The sequence below is a fragment of the Podarcis gaigeae genome (assembly GCF_964106915.1).
Source record: "Podarcis gaigeae genome assembly, chromosome: 2".
Classification (NCBI taxonomy): Eukaryota; Metazoa; Chordata; class Lepidosauria; order Squamata; family Lacertidae; genus Podarcis; species Podarcis gaigeae.
The window spans coordinates 110,235,997-110,255,219 of NC_139679.1; the positions used below are offsets into that span (position 1 = coordinate 110,235,997).

The window sequence follows — 19,223 nt, forward strand, 5'->3', positions numbered from 1 at the left end:
TGGTGGATGGATCCCAGATATGTCCAGGAAATTCTGGACTTATGGCAGCCCTGGTTTGATATATATATATATATATATATGCTTTCGTAGATTTTCACGGGTACAGGAATGCAGGTTTTGGTGTCCTCGGGTGTCTTCCCGTGTAAAAGTTGGGGTGTCTAGGCGACGTTTCGACGAGGTCTCACTCGTCATCTTCAGGCTGGTGCTTTCGGCTTCTTGTTACTGGAACAGAGCGGGATCTCAATGTTTGAGTTCCTATAAATACTGTAGAGAGGGTGTGGTGTCTAGCCTCCAATGTTCTGGGCAGAGAGGAAGTTCCCAGGCTAGTGTGCCTTTTCTTCTTTTGTTCCTTAATTACTTGAGAGATACCTTGAGTGATTTCTTGAGTGATATCCTGAGTACCACTTAGGTGGGTCATTAGGTGTGGATTAGTTGCTAAAGTCTTTGTGTCTTGACCTCTTGAACTTTGTGAAGAGTTCTTTAACACGGAACATCACCACAAGAGAATAATCATGGAAGCCATCGAGATAGAGAAACACCCTCACAACATGAACAAGCGTGACGACACATCCCGCTTGCCAGACATCTGGAAATTAGCCCTCTCCACAAAAACTGACACCAGATCCAGAGGCACACAGAACGCCAACACCAATCAACCACACCAGACCCAAACCCAGACCCTCTCCACAGATGAATTACTGACACCATCCAGTAGCCAATCCATGGTGGCACCTCCGGATGCTGCACCCCCCTGCAATCCCTACACAGATCTGGCTGACACAAGCCACAAAACCACAGCTCGCCCCTATACACGAAGCCAAGCCAAAGCACAACTAAGTGCAATACAGCCATCTTCTCAGGAAAACTCTTCACAAAGTTCAAGAGGTCAAGACACAAAGACTTTAGCAACTAATCCACACCTAATGACCCACCTAAGTGGTACTCAGGATATCACTCAAGAAATCACTCAAGGTATCTCTCAAGTAATTAAGGAACAAAAGAAGAAAAGGCACACTAGCCTGGGAACTTCCTCTCTGCCCAGAACATTGGAGGCTAGACACCACACCCCCTCTACAGTATTTATAGGAACTCAAACATTGAGATCCCGCTCTGTTCCAGTAACAAGAAGCCGAAAGCACCAGCCTGAAGATGACGAGTGAGACCTCGTCGAAACGTCGCCTAGACACCCCAACTTTTACACGGGAAGACACCCGAGGACACCAAAACCTGCATATATATATATATATATATATATATATATATATATATATATAACATTAATGTGCCTGCATGCAAGTTTAAATCTCTTTAATGGCCTGCCAACTTGCCATGTTGCCCACGTTCCATCAGTTCAGTAAGTCTTCTCAATTCAGTTTTTATGTTCCCGTTCTTATCATTATGTCAACCTTGTCCTGGCTTTCTGAAAGGCTTTATATTTCTTGGATTGTCCAAATGGTAGCCATCGGTGAAAAGTATCGATGGGAGTTGGAGTGATCAGGGAAGCTTCTTGATGCGAGATGTAGCTTTTCCCCTTAGAACTTTTCTCCTGCTTCTCGCAAGACGTTGGCTATATCTTCCAACTGATCCTTAACCTTTCTCAGCACTGGATTTTCCAAAACGCCCGCCCTGGAATTATCAGATGGCCAAGGACCAGCTCTTAGCCCGAGAGGAGAAGTGTTTTCGGGAATATCTCGAGAATATCTACAGTACATTCCCACCAAGCCAGCTGAGCTACTTTGAGCACAATTTGGAGGTGAGCCTTTAAAAGCCTTAAGAGGAAAGTCAGGCTGAATGGTTCAGCTGTATTGGAGCTGAGTGGAGTGATCTTTTCCACCAGTCCATTCCTTTCATGCAGCCAGAGTCAAGTGTCAAAAAAAGATTTGTAACTGGCTGTCTTGTGTAATTAACTTTGCTTGTACGGTTCAGGGTTTCAGCTATTTTGGGGCAAGAGCTGGGGCGACAAAGAGTTGTGTTTCTTTAGCCACATTCACGCCATGCCTTTAAAACACGACGATACCACTTTAACCTGTCATGGCTTCTCCCCAAGGAATTCTGTGGGCTGCAGTTTGTTAAGGGTGCTGAGAGTTGTTGAGATACCCCAATATATTCCCTCACAGAGCTACAATTTCCAGAGTTTCCTCTGAAGAGGGACTGGTTGTCATAAGCCACTCTGGAAATTGTAACTCTATGCGAGGGGAATAGTGGGGTCTCCTACCAACTCTCAGCAACCTTAGCAAACTACAGCTCCCAGAATTCTTTGGCAGAAGTCAAGACTGTTTAAAGCAGTATTGTAGTGCTGTAAATGTATGGTGTGAATGTAGCCTTTGTCTCTGCAGCCCCTGGTGTAACTTGAGACCTGATCCAGCCTAATCCAATTTGGTGTGCTGTCTCCTACACTCTATTGAAAAGCTGTGACTAAATGCAGGTTGTAGCTAGATCATCAAACCAGCTCCTTTCTCTCCCCCCCCCCTTTTTTTGCTTAATGTTCAGTTCAACAAACAGAGTCCTGGAGAATGTGAAAGTTTGCTCACTATTTTATGACATTTATGTTGGCCCTTATAAAGGTATGGCGCCCAACTGCAGATTTTGGATTCCCCCCCGCCTTATGAACCAGCACTGTTTCCTTTGCCTCCAGTCCTTTAATAAACTATTAATACTAGTTAACGCCTAATTCTGTTTCCATGGATATTCGCTTCACATATTATGCCGTTTCTAAACAGGAAATGCTATTGTGCAGAAAATAGCATGAGAATCATGTGGCATTGTACATGTGGATATTTCACTGGGTGTACAAGCAATGAAAAGGATGCAGTTGACAGCAGCTCCCCAGGACTCATGCACCCAGTGAGACACATGTGCGATTTTCACACATGACAATCGAACACGCGGCTTCCATGCTTTTTCTTATGTGCTTTCATTTTTTCATTTTCTCTTTTTTTATTATTTTTGGCTTGGGTTTTTGGTGCAGTGTAAACACAATGACGTGTGCTGATTCTGCTCCAAAGTGCCAATTAAGCCTTGGGGAGTTGTGATTGCTGGGATACCAGTCCTGACTCCAATTTGATTTCGAGCATTGTGACCCAGGTTCAAAGGGGTCCTTTTAATCCGCTTAGGCCTAGTGTAATCTTACACAGGCCTTTTTCTAATCTCCTGGTTTCTCTTGTAGACATGGAGGCAGCTGTGGCGTGTCCTGGAGATGTCCGACATTGTGTTGCTCATTACAGACATCCGGCACCCAGTAAGGACATTTTGTGGTTCTGTTGATGACTGGTGGCTCGTTCTCAATAGACCTTGTTTGCACAGACCTTTGACTTGGTTTCTCAGATCCTTTAATGCGATTTAACTAGCTAAACAGGAGGACAATTTCTAGGGCTGAGTCCATAGGGTGCAGCCTCCCCCCGAAAAAGTATTTTTCTACACGCCCCTAGGGTGGCCCTAGGGTAGCAGTTTAATGTGAATTCCTAGCTAAGTGCCACTTAAGAATAAAATGGGGAAATCCTTCAGGAGCCACATGCTCTGGGTCCTGGGGGCAGTGTCTCCCATGACAATGTGGAATGGCATTTTGTATAAAGTCATCCCCACCTGCCACTACATTCTGTTTTTTTAATATTAATTTTTATTTGGTTTTACAAATTAAAATTTACTTTCAGAATCACAGATAAAACAAACAAACACAAGGTTCTCTCAAATCTTTAGACTTCCCTCCATGGGTTCTGTACTTGTCATTTTCTACTGCATATTCTAAGTCATTCCAATTATTTGATCGTTCGTTACATCCAAAGTCCTTGTTACATTACAAGTGTTTATTTGAGTTCAATTCTTTACAGTGGTAACTCCCAAATAAATCTCCCCCATTCTTTGTTAACATTTTGGTCTTCCTGGTTTCTGATTTTCCCGGTCATTTTTGCCATCTCTGCATAGTCCATCAACTTAAGTCTGCCATTCCACTCTGGTAGGAACCTTGTCATCTTTCCATCTCTGGGACAAAAGCATCTTGCCACCTGTGGTCTAAACCACTGAGCCTCTTGGGCTTGCCATTTGGAAGGTTGGCGTTTCAAATCCCTGAAACGGGGTGAGCTCCCGTTGCTCTGTCCCAGCTCCTGCCAACCTAGCAGCTCGAAAGCACACCAGTGCAAGTAGATAAATAGGTACTGCTGCGGCAGGAAGGTAAACAGTGTTTCTGTGCGCTCTGGTTTACGTCACGGTGTCCTGTTGTGCAAGAAGCAGTTTAGTCCTGCTGGCCACATGACCCAGAAAGCTGTCTGTGGACAAACGCTGGCTCCTTCGGCCTGAAAGCGAGATGAGCGCCGCAACACTATAGTCACCTTTGACTGGACTTAACCGTCCAGGGGTCCTTTCCCTTTACATTCTAATCACATCTGTGTCACAGAGAAGAAAGAAGGAAGAAATACATATTCTTAGCTCTCACTGTTTGGGATCTCTCACTTAATTACTTAATTTGGTTCTCCCTTCCTGCCCAGGTCATCAACTTCTCCCCAGCCCTCTATGACTTCGTGACTAAGCAGATGAAGAGGAACCTCATCCTGGTACTGAACAAGATTGACCTGGCTCCCCCATCCCTGGTGGTGGCCTGGAAGCACTACTTCAAGAGCCGCTTCCCCGAAATCCATGTGATCTGCTTCACTTCCTACCCGCAACAGGACCAAGATCCCAGCACTGGTATTTTCTTTTTCTTTTTCCAATAAATTGCATTAGCGTTTATAAAGAAGAGATACAAAACTGATACCAAATAGATAATTTTTTTATCCAACGTAAATGTAAATGAAATCAAAAACATAGAGAAGAAGAGGAGAAAAAGGAAAGGAGGAGAAAAGAAAAGGAGAGAGAGAAAACAATCAGAAGAAAGAGATAGAAAAGAACTCAAAAGAGAGAGTAGAAAAGATAAAACACAGAAATTAAAGATCTGTTTTTTCGAAGCAATAAGTCAACATGTAAACACCCCCTTTGACTTCCATGCCTTCCTAAACTGCATGGAAGTCAAAGATGCTGCTTTGGTTCCCTGACTCCCTTTTTCTGAATCTTTAGATCCAACTACTTTTTTAGGAAGAGGTGCGTTGGCTCACACCCTTTACTTCCCTGCTGGCTGAAATCTTGGCTCCCAGGACTTGATTTTCTGGGTTTTCCTCTCTTGTCAGTGTTTAAGAAACGCCGGAAGCGTCGAAAGGGCTGGAGCAGAGCCATGGGGCCCGATCAGCTGCTGAGCGCTTGCGAGAGCATCGTGGCTGGAAGAGGTGAGTTTGCATGTGTCACTCTGAGCTCTTGGCTTACCCCTTCGGAGTTTGTTTTACTCCAGGGCTAAAATTCTTCTGGAGGTCAGCACCTGTTTGTTCTTTAAACAAGGAAAGCTCCCAGAACTCAAGCCTGCTTATAAGCCACATTTTCTGATCCTGAAGCTTCTTTAGCCCAGGCGAATGGAACCTCAGAAATAAAGGAGAGGGCACTCTGTGCCTCAGTTTGTATGTAGCACTGAGCCACAGCATGGCTTAGCATGAAGGTGAAGGCTCCTGGAGAGATCGTGGCTGCTTTGTTCCACCTCTGCTGCTGCTGCTGCTGCTGTGCTACCGTGAGTTAAGCCACGGTTTGGTTTACTGTGACATCTGAGCCTCTGCTCATGGTTTGTTTCTTTGAGACAAACCACAGGCCTGTAAACCAAGAGCAAAGCTTGGTTACCAAACCATGGCTTAGCTTGCAGCAGTGCAGCAGGGTCAGGACTAGAGCGGGAGCAGAGTAGCCATGATCTTCCCTCTGGGAAGGTAAAAGGGTAAAGGTTAAGTCCAGTCAAAGACGACTATGGGGTTGCGGCGCTCATCTCGCTTTCAGTCCGAGGGAGCCGGCATTTGTCCACAGACAGCTTTCTAGGTCATGTGGCCAGCATGACTAAACTGCTGCTTGCGCAACGGGACACTGTGACGGAAACCGTTTATCTTCCCGTCACAGTGGTACCTATTTATCTACTTGCACTGGTGTGCTTTGGAACTGCTAGGTGGGCAGGAGCTGGGACAGAGCAACAGGAGCTCACCCTGTCTCAGGGATCCGAACTGCTGACCTTCCAATCAGCAAGCTCAAGAGGCTCGGTGGTTCACAGCACCACCCATGTACTTATGTGTTCACACTAACCCATGACTAACATAGCACATGGACCAGGCTTGTGTCTGCTCTAAGGTTCCCTCCAGCTAATCTAGGCATTGAGAGTAACACAGTCCCAACAAAGTTTTGATACGATATTTGTGCATCCCAGTTTTCCTTCTCTTTCAAGCGGTAGTAAGCTCCACATAATTTCACCTGTGCTTGGATTTGTGCATTGGATTTCAGCCTTAGATTCCAAAATGGGTCGTATGGTGCTGTTTGCATCACCGCTTGTTGTGGGTCTTTTTTTGGCATCTATTTTCTCTTTTCTCCAGTGGACTTGAGCAGCTGGAAGGAGAAAATCGAGCGGGATGCAGCTACCTCTTGCCTGCCGCTTGAAGACTCGGAGGAAGAGGACGACGACGACGACGAAAGTGCAGCTGTACTAGTGGAGCATCAGACGGATGTGGCCATGGAAGCCGGGGGCTTCTCCCAGGAAATCTATAAGGATGGAATCCTGACAGTGGGCTGTGTAGGTGAGTGCGCCCTCTGGTGGACAAGGTGGACAAAGACATCCAGCTAGAAACTGTTGAGTGTTGACTCTTAAGTTGGGCCGCAATGGTTATATCGGTACAGTGGTACCTCGGGTTACAGACGCTTCAGGTTACAGACTCTGCTAACCCAGAAATAGTACCTCGGGTTAAGAACTTTGCTTCAGGATTAGAACAGAAATTGCGCAGCAGTAGCGGGAGGCCTCATTAGCTAAAGTGGTACCTCAGGTTAAGAAGTTTCAGGTTAAGAACGGACCTCCAGAACGAATTGAGTTCTTAACCCGAGGTACCACTGTACTTGCTTAAGAAATAAGCTTTATTAAATGATTGCCTCGTTTGCTGCTCTTTATATTATGTATGGATCAGCCTTCCTGAATGGGAACCTGATAACACAGTTCTCCCTTCCTTCAAATCCCTCCTCTAAACCCTCCTTTTATGTATGGTCTTTGGTTTGGTTTATCCTCATAGTCCTCATTTGTCACTGCAGCCAACATTTAGGCCTGCGGTTCTCAACCTGTGGGTCCCCAGATGTTGTTGGACTACAACTCCCATCATCCCTGAGTTCTGGCCTTGCTAGCTAGGGGTGATGGGAGTTGTAGTTCAACAACATCTGGGGACCAACAGGTTGAGAAAGGCTGCTTTAGGCAAATGCAGTGGTATCTGCCCACATTCCTTCCATCTTTTCCTTACCTCTCCTCCCTCCCCCTCCCCCCCCCGCTCTGTTCCCCCATTTGCCTGTTTTGGATTTTAAAGCTCATTGGGAGTGAGGACTCACTTGTGTTGCCTTTCCTTGAGGCCCCATAGGCAGCAAGGGCGCAGCATAAATAAACCAGTGGACCTTGTAGGGTATCTAATGCAGGACATGCAGGGCTAGAGTATCCCCAACAAATGACTTCCAGGCTCAGCTTGAAGATGTTTAGATTTTAAAGCTCATTGGGAGTGAGGACTTGCCTCACTGTGAGGCCCCACATGCACCAGTGGTGCAGCATAAATACATTTGGAGGTAGACCTCAGAGGACATCCATGACCAGAGCATCCACAACATACAATTGTCCAGCCTCTGCTTGAAGACCTCCAATACCTCTTCCTCCCTCACAGGCTTTCCCAACGTGGGCAAGTCCTCGCTCATAAATGGCTTGGTGGGCCGCAAGGTGGTGAGCGTCTCCCGCACTCCAGGCCACACCAAGTACTTCCAAACCTACTTCTTGACGCCCACAGTCAAGCTGTGCGACTGCCCTGGGCTCATCTTCCCCTCCCTTGTGGACAGAAAACAGCAGGTAAGTTTGTGAAGTAGGAGATGAGTGGAGGAGACAAACGATCTGGGAGGGATTTATTGCTGGGACTTTGGGGGAGAGGGCGTGAGGTTGAACAAGGTGGGAGATGGTATTTGTGTTGTTTCTTCAGCAGGGGGAGCAGAACTCAAAAGTCTGGTTGGTCTCACATTGGTTGAAAGGAAATCTCTTGTGTCTTAACCTGCTTCCACGGAGTAATACGTGGGATCTGCAAGCCCTGTAACAGGTGTGCCCTTGTGCTCTCATTTTTAGATCCTGGCTGGCATCTACCCTATTTCCCAGATCCAGGAGCCCTACACTTCTGTGGGGTTCCTGGCCAGCCGAATTCCAGTCCAAGCCTTGCTCAAGCTGAAACATCCGGATGCCGAACATGGGAAACCTGAGCCCCCGTGGTGCGCCTGGGATGTCTGCGAAGGTAAAAGGGTAAACGAGGGTGCAGCGAGGGCATGGCGCTGCCGTTTAGCACAGGGTAGCCAACCCAGATGTTGTAGACCAGGGTTTCCCAAACTTGGGTCGCCAGCTGTTTTTGGAGTACAACTCCCATCATCCCTGACCACTGGTCCTGCTAGCTAGGGATGATGGGGATTGTAGTCCAAAAACAGCTGGAGACCCAGTTTGGAAAAACCCTGCCAGACATAGCAACTACCAGCCTCACTCAGCACAGCCAATTGTCTGGGATAATGCAGGTGGGTGGGGTCCATGCTGGCAAACCCTTGATTTAGCAGGAAGGCTGAGCATTGTCAATACGTCTGTGAACTCTGACACCATCTCTACCCTCTTTTTAGCCTGGGCTGAGAAGCGCGGCTACAAGACCGCCAAGGGAGCCCGCAATGACGTCTACCGAGCAGCCAATAGCCTCCTACGCCTGGCAGTGGACGGGCGCCTCTGTGTCTGCATGAGGCCTCCAGGCTACTCTGCAAGGAAAGGTACCTGTGGTTAAGGATAAAAATAACCAAGCATATAACAGCCTCACTTGAAGCAGAGTCAGCAGGAGCTATGCAAGGGAAAGTCCTGTCTCACAAACCTATTAGAATTCAGTGTCAACGAGCATGTAGAGAGAGGGGATCTGGTTGACATAGTGTACTCAGACTTCCAAAAAAGCTTTTGACAAAGGTGCCTCAGCAAAGACTCCCGAGTAAGCTTAACAGTCATGGGATAAGAAGAAGAGGTTTTGTGGTGGATCAGGAATTAAGGTTAAGTATTAGGTAAAGGTAAAGGTACCCCTGCCCGTACGGGCCAGTCTTGACAGACTCTGGGGTTGTGCGCCCATCTCACTTAAGAGGCCAGGGGCCAGCGCTGTCCGGAGACACTTCCGGGTCACGTGGCCAGTGTGACAAAGCTGCATCTGGCGAGCCAGAGCCGCACACTGAAACGCCGTTTACCTTCCCGCTGGTAAGCGGTCCCTATTTATCTACTTGCACCCGGGGGTGCTTTCGAACTGCTAGGTTGGCAGGCGCTGGGACCGAGCAGCGGGAGCGCACCCCGCCGCAGGGATTCGAACCGCCGACCTTTCGATCGGCAAGTCCTAGGTGCTGAGGCTTTAACCCACAGCGCCACCTGCGTCCCCAAGGTTAAGTATTAGGACTTGCCAATCAGAAGGTCAGTGGTTCGAATCCCCACGACGGGGTGAGCTCCCGTTGCTCGGTCCCTGCTCCTGCCAATCTAGTAGTTCAAAAGCACATCAAAGTGCAGGTAGATAAATAGGTAAGGTAAATGGTGTTGCCATGCACTGCTCTAGTTCGCCAGAAGCGGCTTAGCCATGCTGGTCACATGACCCGGAAGCTGTACGCCGGCTCCCTCGGCCAATAAAGCGAGATGAGCGCCGCAACCCCAGAGTCGGTCACGACTGGACCTAATGGTCAGGGGTCCCTTTACCTTTATCAAGAAGCAGAGAGTAGGAATAAATGGGCAGTTCTTTGAATGAAGAGGTAGAGAAAGTGAAGCCACCAAGGTTCAGCAATGGGGCCTGTACTTTTCATAGCATCGTGGAGTTGGAAGTGACCCTGAGGGTCATCTAGTCTGCAATAAGGAATCTCAATTTAAAAGCATCCATGACAGATGGCCATCCAACGTCTGCTTTAAAACCTCCAGTGATGGAGGGTGCACAACCTCCCGAGGGAGTCCGTTCCACTGTCAAACAGTTCTTAGTGTCAGAAAGTTCTTCCTTATGTTTCATTGGAATCTCCTTTCTTGTAACTTGAATCCATTGGTTCAGGTCATCATCATCATCATCATCTAGTTACAGGTAGGTAGCCTTGCTGGTCTGCTGCAGTCAAAAGAAAATAAAAAAATTCCTTCCAGTAGCACCTTTGAGACCAACGAAGTTTGTTGTTGGTATGCTCTTTCGTGTATCTGAAGAAGTGTGCATGCACACGAAAGCTCATACCAACAACAAACTTACCGGTAATTGGTCTCTAAGGTGTTTACCTTTTTTAAGGTGCTACGGGAAGGAATCATCATCAACATTGTCATCAATTTATACCCCACCCATCTGGCTGGGTTTCCCCAACAACTCTGGGCAGCTCCTAACAGAATATTAAAAACACTATAAAACATCAAACATTAAAAACTTCCCTAAACAGGATTGCCTTCAGATGTCTTACTGTCCTACTCTCCAGAGCAGGAGAAAACAAGCTTGCTCCATCTTCCATGTGACAGCCCTTTTGAACTTGTTTGTAAATGATCTGGAGTTAGAGATAAACCAGAGGCTTATCTCCTGGGAATTACAGATCCAGATATTCCGCAAAAAATGAAGGGTATCTTTTTATACGCTACGGCAGCAGCAACAGTTCTTATCGCAGCAAAATGGAAGAGCATTGAAATTCCCTCTGTACATGAATGGATACAAAAGTGGACAGAATATGCAGAATTAGATCGTCTATCAGAAAAAATAAAGAATAAACCAAAAGAGGAATTTGTTTCAAAATGGGAGGTTTTCAAAGAATATTTGAAATATAATTACAGTAGTTTAAATTCTGTTGCAGCATTTGAGGAATTTGAGGAATAGTTGCAAGTTAGACATGAGAGTTAAGGTATATTAAGAATAAGTTATGATAAAAGTGTGTATTGGCAATAAGTAATATAACATTGAAATAAGGAATAGATGGGAGGTTGGGTCTATAGTTAAGAGCAACTTATTTTTTAGTTTGTTCTAAAAAATTGTGTTTATTGTTATCCCTGTGTGTAATTTTGTATTTGTGTTTTCCTTTTTTGTTGCATTAATAAATAAAAAAATAGTTATTAAAAATAATGATAATAAACAAGCAGAGATTTATGAAGCGCTCCAAACGGACCTCTCCAAACTGAGCACATGGGTGGTAAAACGGCAAATGCAGTTCAGTGTAAACAAGTGTAAAGTAATGTGTGTTGGGACAAAGTGTCTATATACAGTCGTGGAATCTGAAACTGAGACTTTCAGGAGACCGTTCCTCACACCGTTTTACTTGAATATGAAATTTGCCACCTTAGTGGCTTTCACTGGGTGACCTTTGACCCTTGGCAATTCCTGTGATTCTGACAGTCTCCTCTCTCTCTCTCTCCCCTTCAGCCATGTGGGAACACCACCCTGAAACAGCTGAGATTGCTGCTTTGCAAGAGGCCCACCGCCATGACGGCAAGCGCAGCTCTGGGGACGAGGAAGAGGAGGAGGAAGACGAAATCTCCAGCTCGGGAGAAGAAGAGGATGACGAGAAAGACCGGGATGCAGACGAAGAAGGCGAGGAGGAAGAAGAACCGCACTCGGCACCCAAGAGCGGGCCTAGCCAGCCTGGCCCTTCTAGGAAGGGAAAGTTCGCTGGCCGGAACTTATTTGCGTTGCTTGGGGAGGATGAATGTTAGCAGCTTCCGCTGATGGACAGACTGAGAGGGGATGGATGGCTCTCTCCTCTCCCCCATTCTGCTCCCGTTCCCCCCCCCCCACACACCCCATGTTCATTCTCAAGCTCCAGAGCCGCTGTATATCAATAAAGGTGATGTTTATTTCCTGGCCCACCTTCCATCACTGTGGGGAGAGCATGGGGCAAGGGATAAGAATGCAGGGTCGGCCTGACATCCATCAGTTCTCTGGCTCTGACAGCGGCCATCCAGGCATTTCTGCAGAACTCCCAATCAGGACATGAAGGCGAGAGCCACCCTCTCTTTGTGACCCCACCCTGTCTGAGGAAATCCCGTATACAAATAGCCAATTCAATTTCCTAGCTGCCAGCCTTTATGTGGCCAGAATGGAACCCTTCTTCCAAGGAAGAGAGGGAGGTACCAGTAACCTTGAGGCAGCTCCATTGGTTACGTAGGTCCAATAAATTTTTAGGTGGGGGGGAAAGATAGCCAAAGGCACGCAATGAGAACTGCACATGGTCCGTGGATAGAGAAAACTGGCTGTGGGGGTGGGGCGCTGGTGGACAGCAGGAATGGAAAACTGGAGAGGGATGGATAGCAATGGAGTGTGCTGGAAAAGGGAAATGTTTTGGACCAGAAGCACTCAGTGCCTCAGCATTTTCATCCATGTCTTTACTGGACAGGCTGCTCTGGTGCACTGGAGACAGAGAGAGTACCTTGCCTTCAACTTCTTCTCAATGGCAGCATCCACCTCCCATCATCCACAGCCATAGATGACGATTGCTGAGCCTGATGGGGGTTGTAATTCAGCAACATCTGGAGGGCCAGAGGTTCCCACACTTACTTGCAGGCTCCGGCCTAAGACCGAGATCATCAGAGTTGGGTTCTTGTTGGCTAAGAGCGCCGGGGATGATGGGAGTTGTAGTCCAACAACATCTAGGGACCCAAGATTGAATGATGTCAGCTTGTAGGATATATTGTTGCCTAGGCTAAGCAGTCCTGGGTCTTGGTAGGAGGCCACACGTATACCACCTTGAGTTTCACGATGGATGGAAGAAAGGAAGGATATGGCAGCAGGAAACTAAAATGTTTCTTAAATAAATTAAGGCCCATGGTTGCTTTTTGGTGAGCCCTGCTATATATGCCCGCAGGACTCTGCCTCATGTTGGATTTTGGGCAGGGGGGAGGTGTGTTGCCAGGATACTTTTTTCATCCTGCTTGCATTCTTTCTGTATAAATAATGTAAATCATTTTAACTGATTTTAATAGCATTCTGATATTGCTTTAAACTGCCCAGCAACACCTTCAGGTCATGTGGGTTTCCCTTGTTGATTCCAGTACCCATCCAGTCAAGACCAGACCCAGAGGCAGGGATAGTCTTCAAACAATGATTAATCCTGCCTCCTCGGTAATGACATGGTCTGGTCTTAGCGTAACTCCTCCTCCTGCCCATGATCACTGAGATCAGATGTCCCAGTGCATCCCCCACAATAGAACTTGCACCAGCCATTCTGTTGGCTGGGGCCCACTCCCATGCGGCCCTGATCCCACCCCTTAAAAACAAACCACAAACTATACAACCAATAAACAACAAAAAACAAAAACAAAACAGTTATACTCAAATTAATCCTGAACCAGATATCCACCCCCCAACACATCAAAAAAAAAAGGGGGGGGAGATAAAAAAATTAAAATGCCACTAACTGCTTAAGGGCATTTTAAAACACATTATACACTCATTTCTATAGCATGTGAGCCTTTGTGTCAGTGTCAGGTAAACCGGTATTTTGTTTTTATTGGCGGTGGGAGAGACCAGAGTGTCCAGGTGGTTTTTGGTTGCAGGATATTCGTCAAAGCAATGCCCAGCCTCTGTGGTGTTTCAGAGTGACCCCCAATGGTTGTTTACACATGTGAGGGATCCATCGCCTGCTGCAGTCAACATGTCTCCACCGTGTGCGTCTAAACTCCTGGGAGGTAGAGACCCAAATCTGGACCAAGACAAGGGGATGGCAGATCTCTAGCTAGGATAGACCCAAGCTCCTTCTGCCCACTGACCAGAAAAGCCCACCCTGAGATTCCTTCTCCTTTCACTCTCCAGTTTTACAAAGGCAAACTCCTATTAGGCAAAGGTGGGTTGCAGAACTTCTAACAAAATTTTGCTTTAAAAAAGGTATACAAGTCGGAGCCAAACAGTACAAATTGAAAGCTTTTGCAGATGATCTAGTATTGACATTACAGGAGCCAGAATCTAGTACTAAAAGAGTATTGGAACTGATTCAAGAATTTGATCAGGTTGCAGGATTTAAGTTGAATAAGTTAAAAACTAAGGTTCTAGAGAAAAATCTAACACTGATTGAGAGAGAGAGGTTTCAGAAGGAGACAGGTTTAACATTGGTTAAGAAAGTAAAATACCTGGGGGTTAATATGACTGCTAAGAATGTGAATTTATTTAAAGATAATTATGAAAAATGCTGGACAGAAGTGAAATAGGATTTAGAAATATGGTCAAACTTGAAGCTTTCTTTGCTAGGTCGTATCGCAGCTATAAAAATGAATGTATTGCCAAGAATGTTGTTTTTGTTTCAATCATTGCAAATTTTGGACAAATTGGACTGTTTCAAGAAGTGGCGGAGAGACATTTCTAGATTTGTCTGGCAGGGCAAGAAGCCCAGAATAAAATTTAAAATACTAAGTGACGCAAAAGAAAGAGGTGGATTTGCCCTGCCAGACCTTAAACTTTACTATGAATCAGCTGCATTTTGCTGGCTGAAAGAATGGCTGCTTCTTGAAAACACAGACATTTTGGATCTAGAAGGTTTTAATAATGTATTCGGGTGGCATGCATATTTGTGGTATGATAAGGTTAAAGCACATAAAGCGTTTAAAAATCACGTTGTTAGGAAAGCTTTGTTTAATGTTTGGACAAGATATAAGGATTTACTTGAAAATAAAACCCCAAGGTGGCTGTCACCAATGGAAGCGAAGGCTCAGAGAAAGCCCAGTATGGAGGCCAAATGGCCAAAATATTGGAAAATCTTAGAACAAGAGGGAGATAAACTAAAATTGCAGAGCTTTGAAAAATTAAGAAACAAAGTGCAAGATTGGCTTCATTATTACCAAATAATGGAGGCATACAACTTGGACAAGAAAATTGGCTTCCAGGTAGAAAAATCAAAATTGGAAACAGAACTGTTAGATCCCAAAACTAAGATTCTGTCAAGAATGTATAACTTGCTGTTGAAATGGAACACTCAGGATGAAACGGTGAAATCTGCTATGATTAAATGTGCACAAGATGTGGGTCACAACATTATGCTGGCTGACTGGGAACAGTTATGGACCACTGGTATGAAGTTTAATGCCTTAAGAGAGAATATTATGAAAATGATATACAAGCTTGCAAAAATATATCATTTGCCTGACAATAAATGTTGGAAATGTAAAGAGACTGAAGGTACATTTTTTCATCTTTGGTGGACGTGACCAAGGATTAAGGCTTTCTGGGAGATGATCTATAATGAAATGAAAAAGGTATTTAAATATACCTTCCTGAAGAAACCAGAGGCCTTTCTCCTGGGCATGGTCAGCCAATTGGTGCCAAAAAAGGACAGAACTTTCTTTATGTATGCAACAAGAGCAGCAAGAATACTCATCGCGAAGTATTGGAAGACACAAGATCTACCCACCCGGGAAGAATGGCAGATGAAGGTGATAGAGTACATGGAACTGGCGGAAATGACTGGCAGAATCCGAGACCAGGGAGAAGAGTCGGTAGAAGAAGATTGGAAGAAATTTAAAGACTATTTACAGAAACACTGTAAAATTAAGGAATGTTAGAAGGATGTGGGAATGAAGTTATGTGGTTTTAGCAGTAATGTTATAGAATTAGGTAAAATTGGATTATGAATAGGTGAGAATGTAAAGTTACAATATATTAAGATAAATTATTAAGATAAAAGCAAAAATGGAAAGGATTTGCAAAACCTGCTAATTGAATTAGAATACAAAAAAGGGAGGTGTGAGGAGGTCAGGGAAACAAGTAAATGAAAGACAAGACATAGAAATTTTGAAATGTTTTTAATTGTTTTTATTTTTTCTGTATTTTGTATTTTTCTTATTTTCTTTTTTTCATTTTTGTAACATTTTTGAAACTTTAATAAATATTATTAAAAAAAAATAAAAATAAAAATTGTGGTGGTTCTCTCATTGTGAATAAGTGAGGTTCATAGACCACAGAATCATAGAGTTGGAAGGGACCAAGAGGGTCATCTAGCCGAACCCCCTGCAATGCAGGAATCTTTTTGACAAGGTGGGGATCGAACCCACAACCTCAAGAAACTCATGCTCTACCAGCTGAACTATCCCAGGACTCAGATCAAATTCAGCCAGTGGGATTGCAAACGATGAATCGGGAGCAAAGCTTTTGTATGAATATATCACCTCAAGTTATTCTGATGCTCCCAAATGCACTGGTAAAAGAAATTTTCAGATTGAACAAGTGGTATCATCATCATCCTCATTATTCCCCAGCCAATTGGGGCAGCTTCCAGCAAAATATAAAAACATAGTAAGACATCAAACACTAAAAACTTCCTGAATCTGCTTCTTTGAGAGAAGCCGACAAATTTAGGACGGATATCAACTCAAAGACAGGGAACCAGGCAGAGGGCCTTCTTGGTAGCGGCACCTGCTCTGGAATGCTCTCCCGTCAGATTTCAAGGAAATAAATATCTATCTGACTTTTATAAGACAACTGAAGGCACCCCTGTATGGAGAAGCTTTTAATGTTTGATGTTTCATTAGTTTTTAAAAAATATTCTGTTGGGAGCTGCCCTAGTGGCTGGGGAAACCCAGCCAGATGAGCAGGTATAAATAGGAATGTTGTTATAATATTATTATTCTTATGCTTAATTGAATAGCAGTTCCCGGAAGCCGCGGAAGGGGAGAGATGCTCTTATGCTCCCATCCTCCTCGCATGCTTGGCCACCATGAGGAGACAGAGCTGAGATTCCTGCATTGCAGGGGGTTGGGCTCGATGACTCTCAGGGTCCCCTTCCATCTCTACGGTTCTATGATTCTAACAGGGTGCGGGACTAGATGGGCTTGATCAAACTACAGGGCTGTGTGTGTGTGTGTGTGTGTGTGTGTGTGTGTGTGTGTGTGTGAGAGAGAGAGAGAGAGAGAGAGAGAGAGAACCTTCAGGAAGAGGCCCCTGTCTCTTTTTTGCAACTAGGATGAATCAGCTGCAATACCCCCACACTTGAGCCACTGCTTCCCTGCCTGATCTCTCTCCAGCCCCAACCCCAATTATGCTTACTGCATTGCACCCGCACCCCCCCCCCAGCTTGCTGCACCCCGAGGCGCTTTGCACTCAGCGGATTCCTTGCAGCAGTGCAGGACGGCAGAGGGGGCGGGTCAGCTGTTCCGCTTAAGCCACGCCCCCTTTCCCAGGTCAGTATGGAGCAGCCCCACCTTCTCTTTCTCTCTTTTTAAAAAAAAAAATAATATTTATTCGGAGTTTAAAAGTTACACACACACAAAAAGAACAATACAAAATACAAGAAAAGAGTACAACAGCAACAGAAAAAAAATAAAAATACATTCACTTAAAAAAAAAAGAACAGATTAAACCTTTACATAACTTTCTTCCTTTACTTATTTCCTTGACCTCCTCACACCTCCCAATTTTGTATTCTAGTTCAGATCGTTATTTCAGCAAATCCTTCCAACCTTATTTTCATTTAAGGAATTTAATTTAATATATTATAGTTTAACGTCCTCTCTTTCATCAATTTCATCAACTCATTTTTACTTAATCCTTTATATCATTTCTACCAAAACCGCCTAATTTTCTTTTTCCAACATCTTTCTAACAATCCTTAATTTTACAATATTTTTGAAGATATACTTTAAATTTTTTCCAATCTTCTTCCACCGACTCTTGGTCCCGGATTCTGCCAGTCCTTGGTCCCGGATTCTGCCAGTCATCTCAGCCAATTCCATATAGTCCATCACTTTCGTCTGCCATTCTTCTCGGGTGGGTAATTCTTGTGTCTTCCAATACTTTGCGATGAGTATTCTTGCTGCTGTTGTAGCGTACATTAAAAAAGTTCTATCCTCCCTTCGCACCAATTGGCCGTCCATGCCCAGGAGAAAGGCCTCTGGTTTCTTCTGGAAGGTATATTTAAATATCTTTTTCATTTCATTATAAATCGTCTCCCAGAAGGCCTTAATCCTAGGGCATGTCCACCAAAGGTGAAAGAATGTGCCCTCAATCTCTTTACATTTCCAACATTTGTTATCGGGCAAATGGTAAATTTTTGCCAGCTTGACTGGGGTTAGGTACCACCTGTAAATCATTTTCATTATATTCTCTCTTAAGGCATTACAAGCCATAAACTTAATACCTGTGGTCCATAACTTTTCCCAGTCAGCCATCATAATGTTATGTCCAAAATCTTGTGCCCATTTAATCATAGCAGATTTAACCGTTTCATCTTGTGTATTCCATTTCAACAGCAAGTTATACATTCTTGATAAATTCTTAGTTTTAGGATCTAACAATTCTGTTTCCAATTTTGATTTTTCCACCTGAAAACCAATTTTCTTATCCAAATTATAAACCTCCCTTATTTGATAGTAGTGAAGCCAGTCTCGTACTTTAGTTTTTAAACTGTCAAAGCTCTGCAGCTTTAATCTATCTCCATCTTGTTCCAAAATTTCCCAATATTTTGGCCAGTTTGTCTCCATATTAAGTTTTTTCAGAGCCTTAACCTCCATTGGTGACAGCCACCTTGGTGTTTTACTTTCAAGCAAGTCCTTATATCTCATCCAAACATTAAACAATGCTTTCCTGACAATATGGTTTTTAAAGGCTTTGTGTGCTTTGACCTTATCATACCACAGGTATGCATGCCATCCAAAAACATTATTAAAACCTTCTAAATCCAAAATGTCCATGATTTCAAGAAGCAGCCAATCTTTCAGCCAACAAAAAGTTTAAGGTCTGGCAGGGCAAATCCACCTCTTTCTTTAGCGTCAGTTAGAATCTTAAATTTTATTCGAGGTTTCTTGCCCTGCCAGACAAATCTTGAGATATCTCTCTGCCATTTCTTGAAACAGTCCATCTTGTCCAAAATTTGCAGTGTTTGAAACAAAAACAGCATCCTAGGCAATACATTCATCTTTATCGCAGCAATTTGGCCCAGCAGTGATAACTTCAATTTTGACCATATTTCTAAGTCCTTTTTCCTGGAAGCCGCCGGACAGGAGAGATGTTCTTGGGCTCCTCGTAGGCTTGGCCACCATGAGGAGACAGTGCTGGGATTCCTGCATTGCAGGGGGTTGGACTAGATGACTCTCAGGGTGTCCTTCCATCTCTATGATTCTAACAGGGACTAGATGGGCTTGATCAAACTACAGAGGTCTTCATGTGATCTGTGTGTGCATGCAGACGAAT

General features: G+C 44.6%; 1 protein-coding gene across 1 annotated transcript in view; it reads left to right on the forward strand.

Moving 5' to 3' along the window:
- The window catches only part of GNL1 (G protein nucleolar 1 (putative)), a 32,752-nt gene extending 20,837 nt beyond the window's left edge, over positions 1–11,915 (forward strand). The window contains exons 4-12 of the mRNA XM_083724121.1: positions 1,602–1,753; positions 3,167–3,238; positions 4,482–4,680; positions 5,157–5,252; positions 6,423–6,623; positions 7,737–7,915; positions 8,183–8,345; positions 8,716–8,856; positions 11,478–11,915. Of these exons, the coding sequence (XP_083580247.1) occupies positions 1,602–1,753; positions 3,167–3,238; positions 4,482–4,680; positions 5,157–5,252; positions 6,423–6,623; positions 7,737–7,915; positions 8,183–8,345; positions 8,716–8,856; positions 11,478–11,767 (1,493 nt within the window). The 3' untranslated portion in view covers positions 11,768–11,915. The remainder of the gene's footprint in view (positions 1–1,601; positions 1,754–3,166; positions 3,239–4,481; positions 4,681–5,156; positions 5,253–6,422; positions 6,624–7,736; positions 7,916–8,182; positions 8,346–8,715; positions 8,857–11,477) is intronic.
- Positions 11,916–19,223: the final 7,308 nt, after the last annotated feature.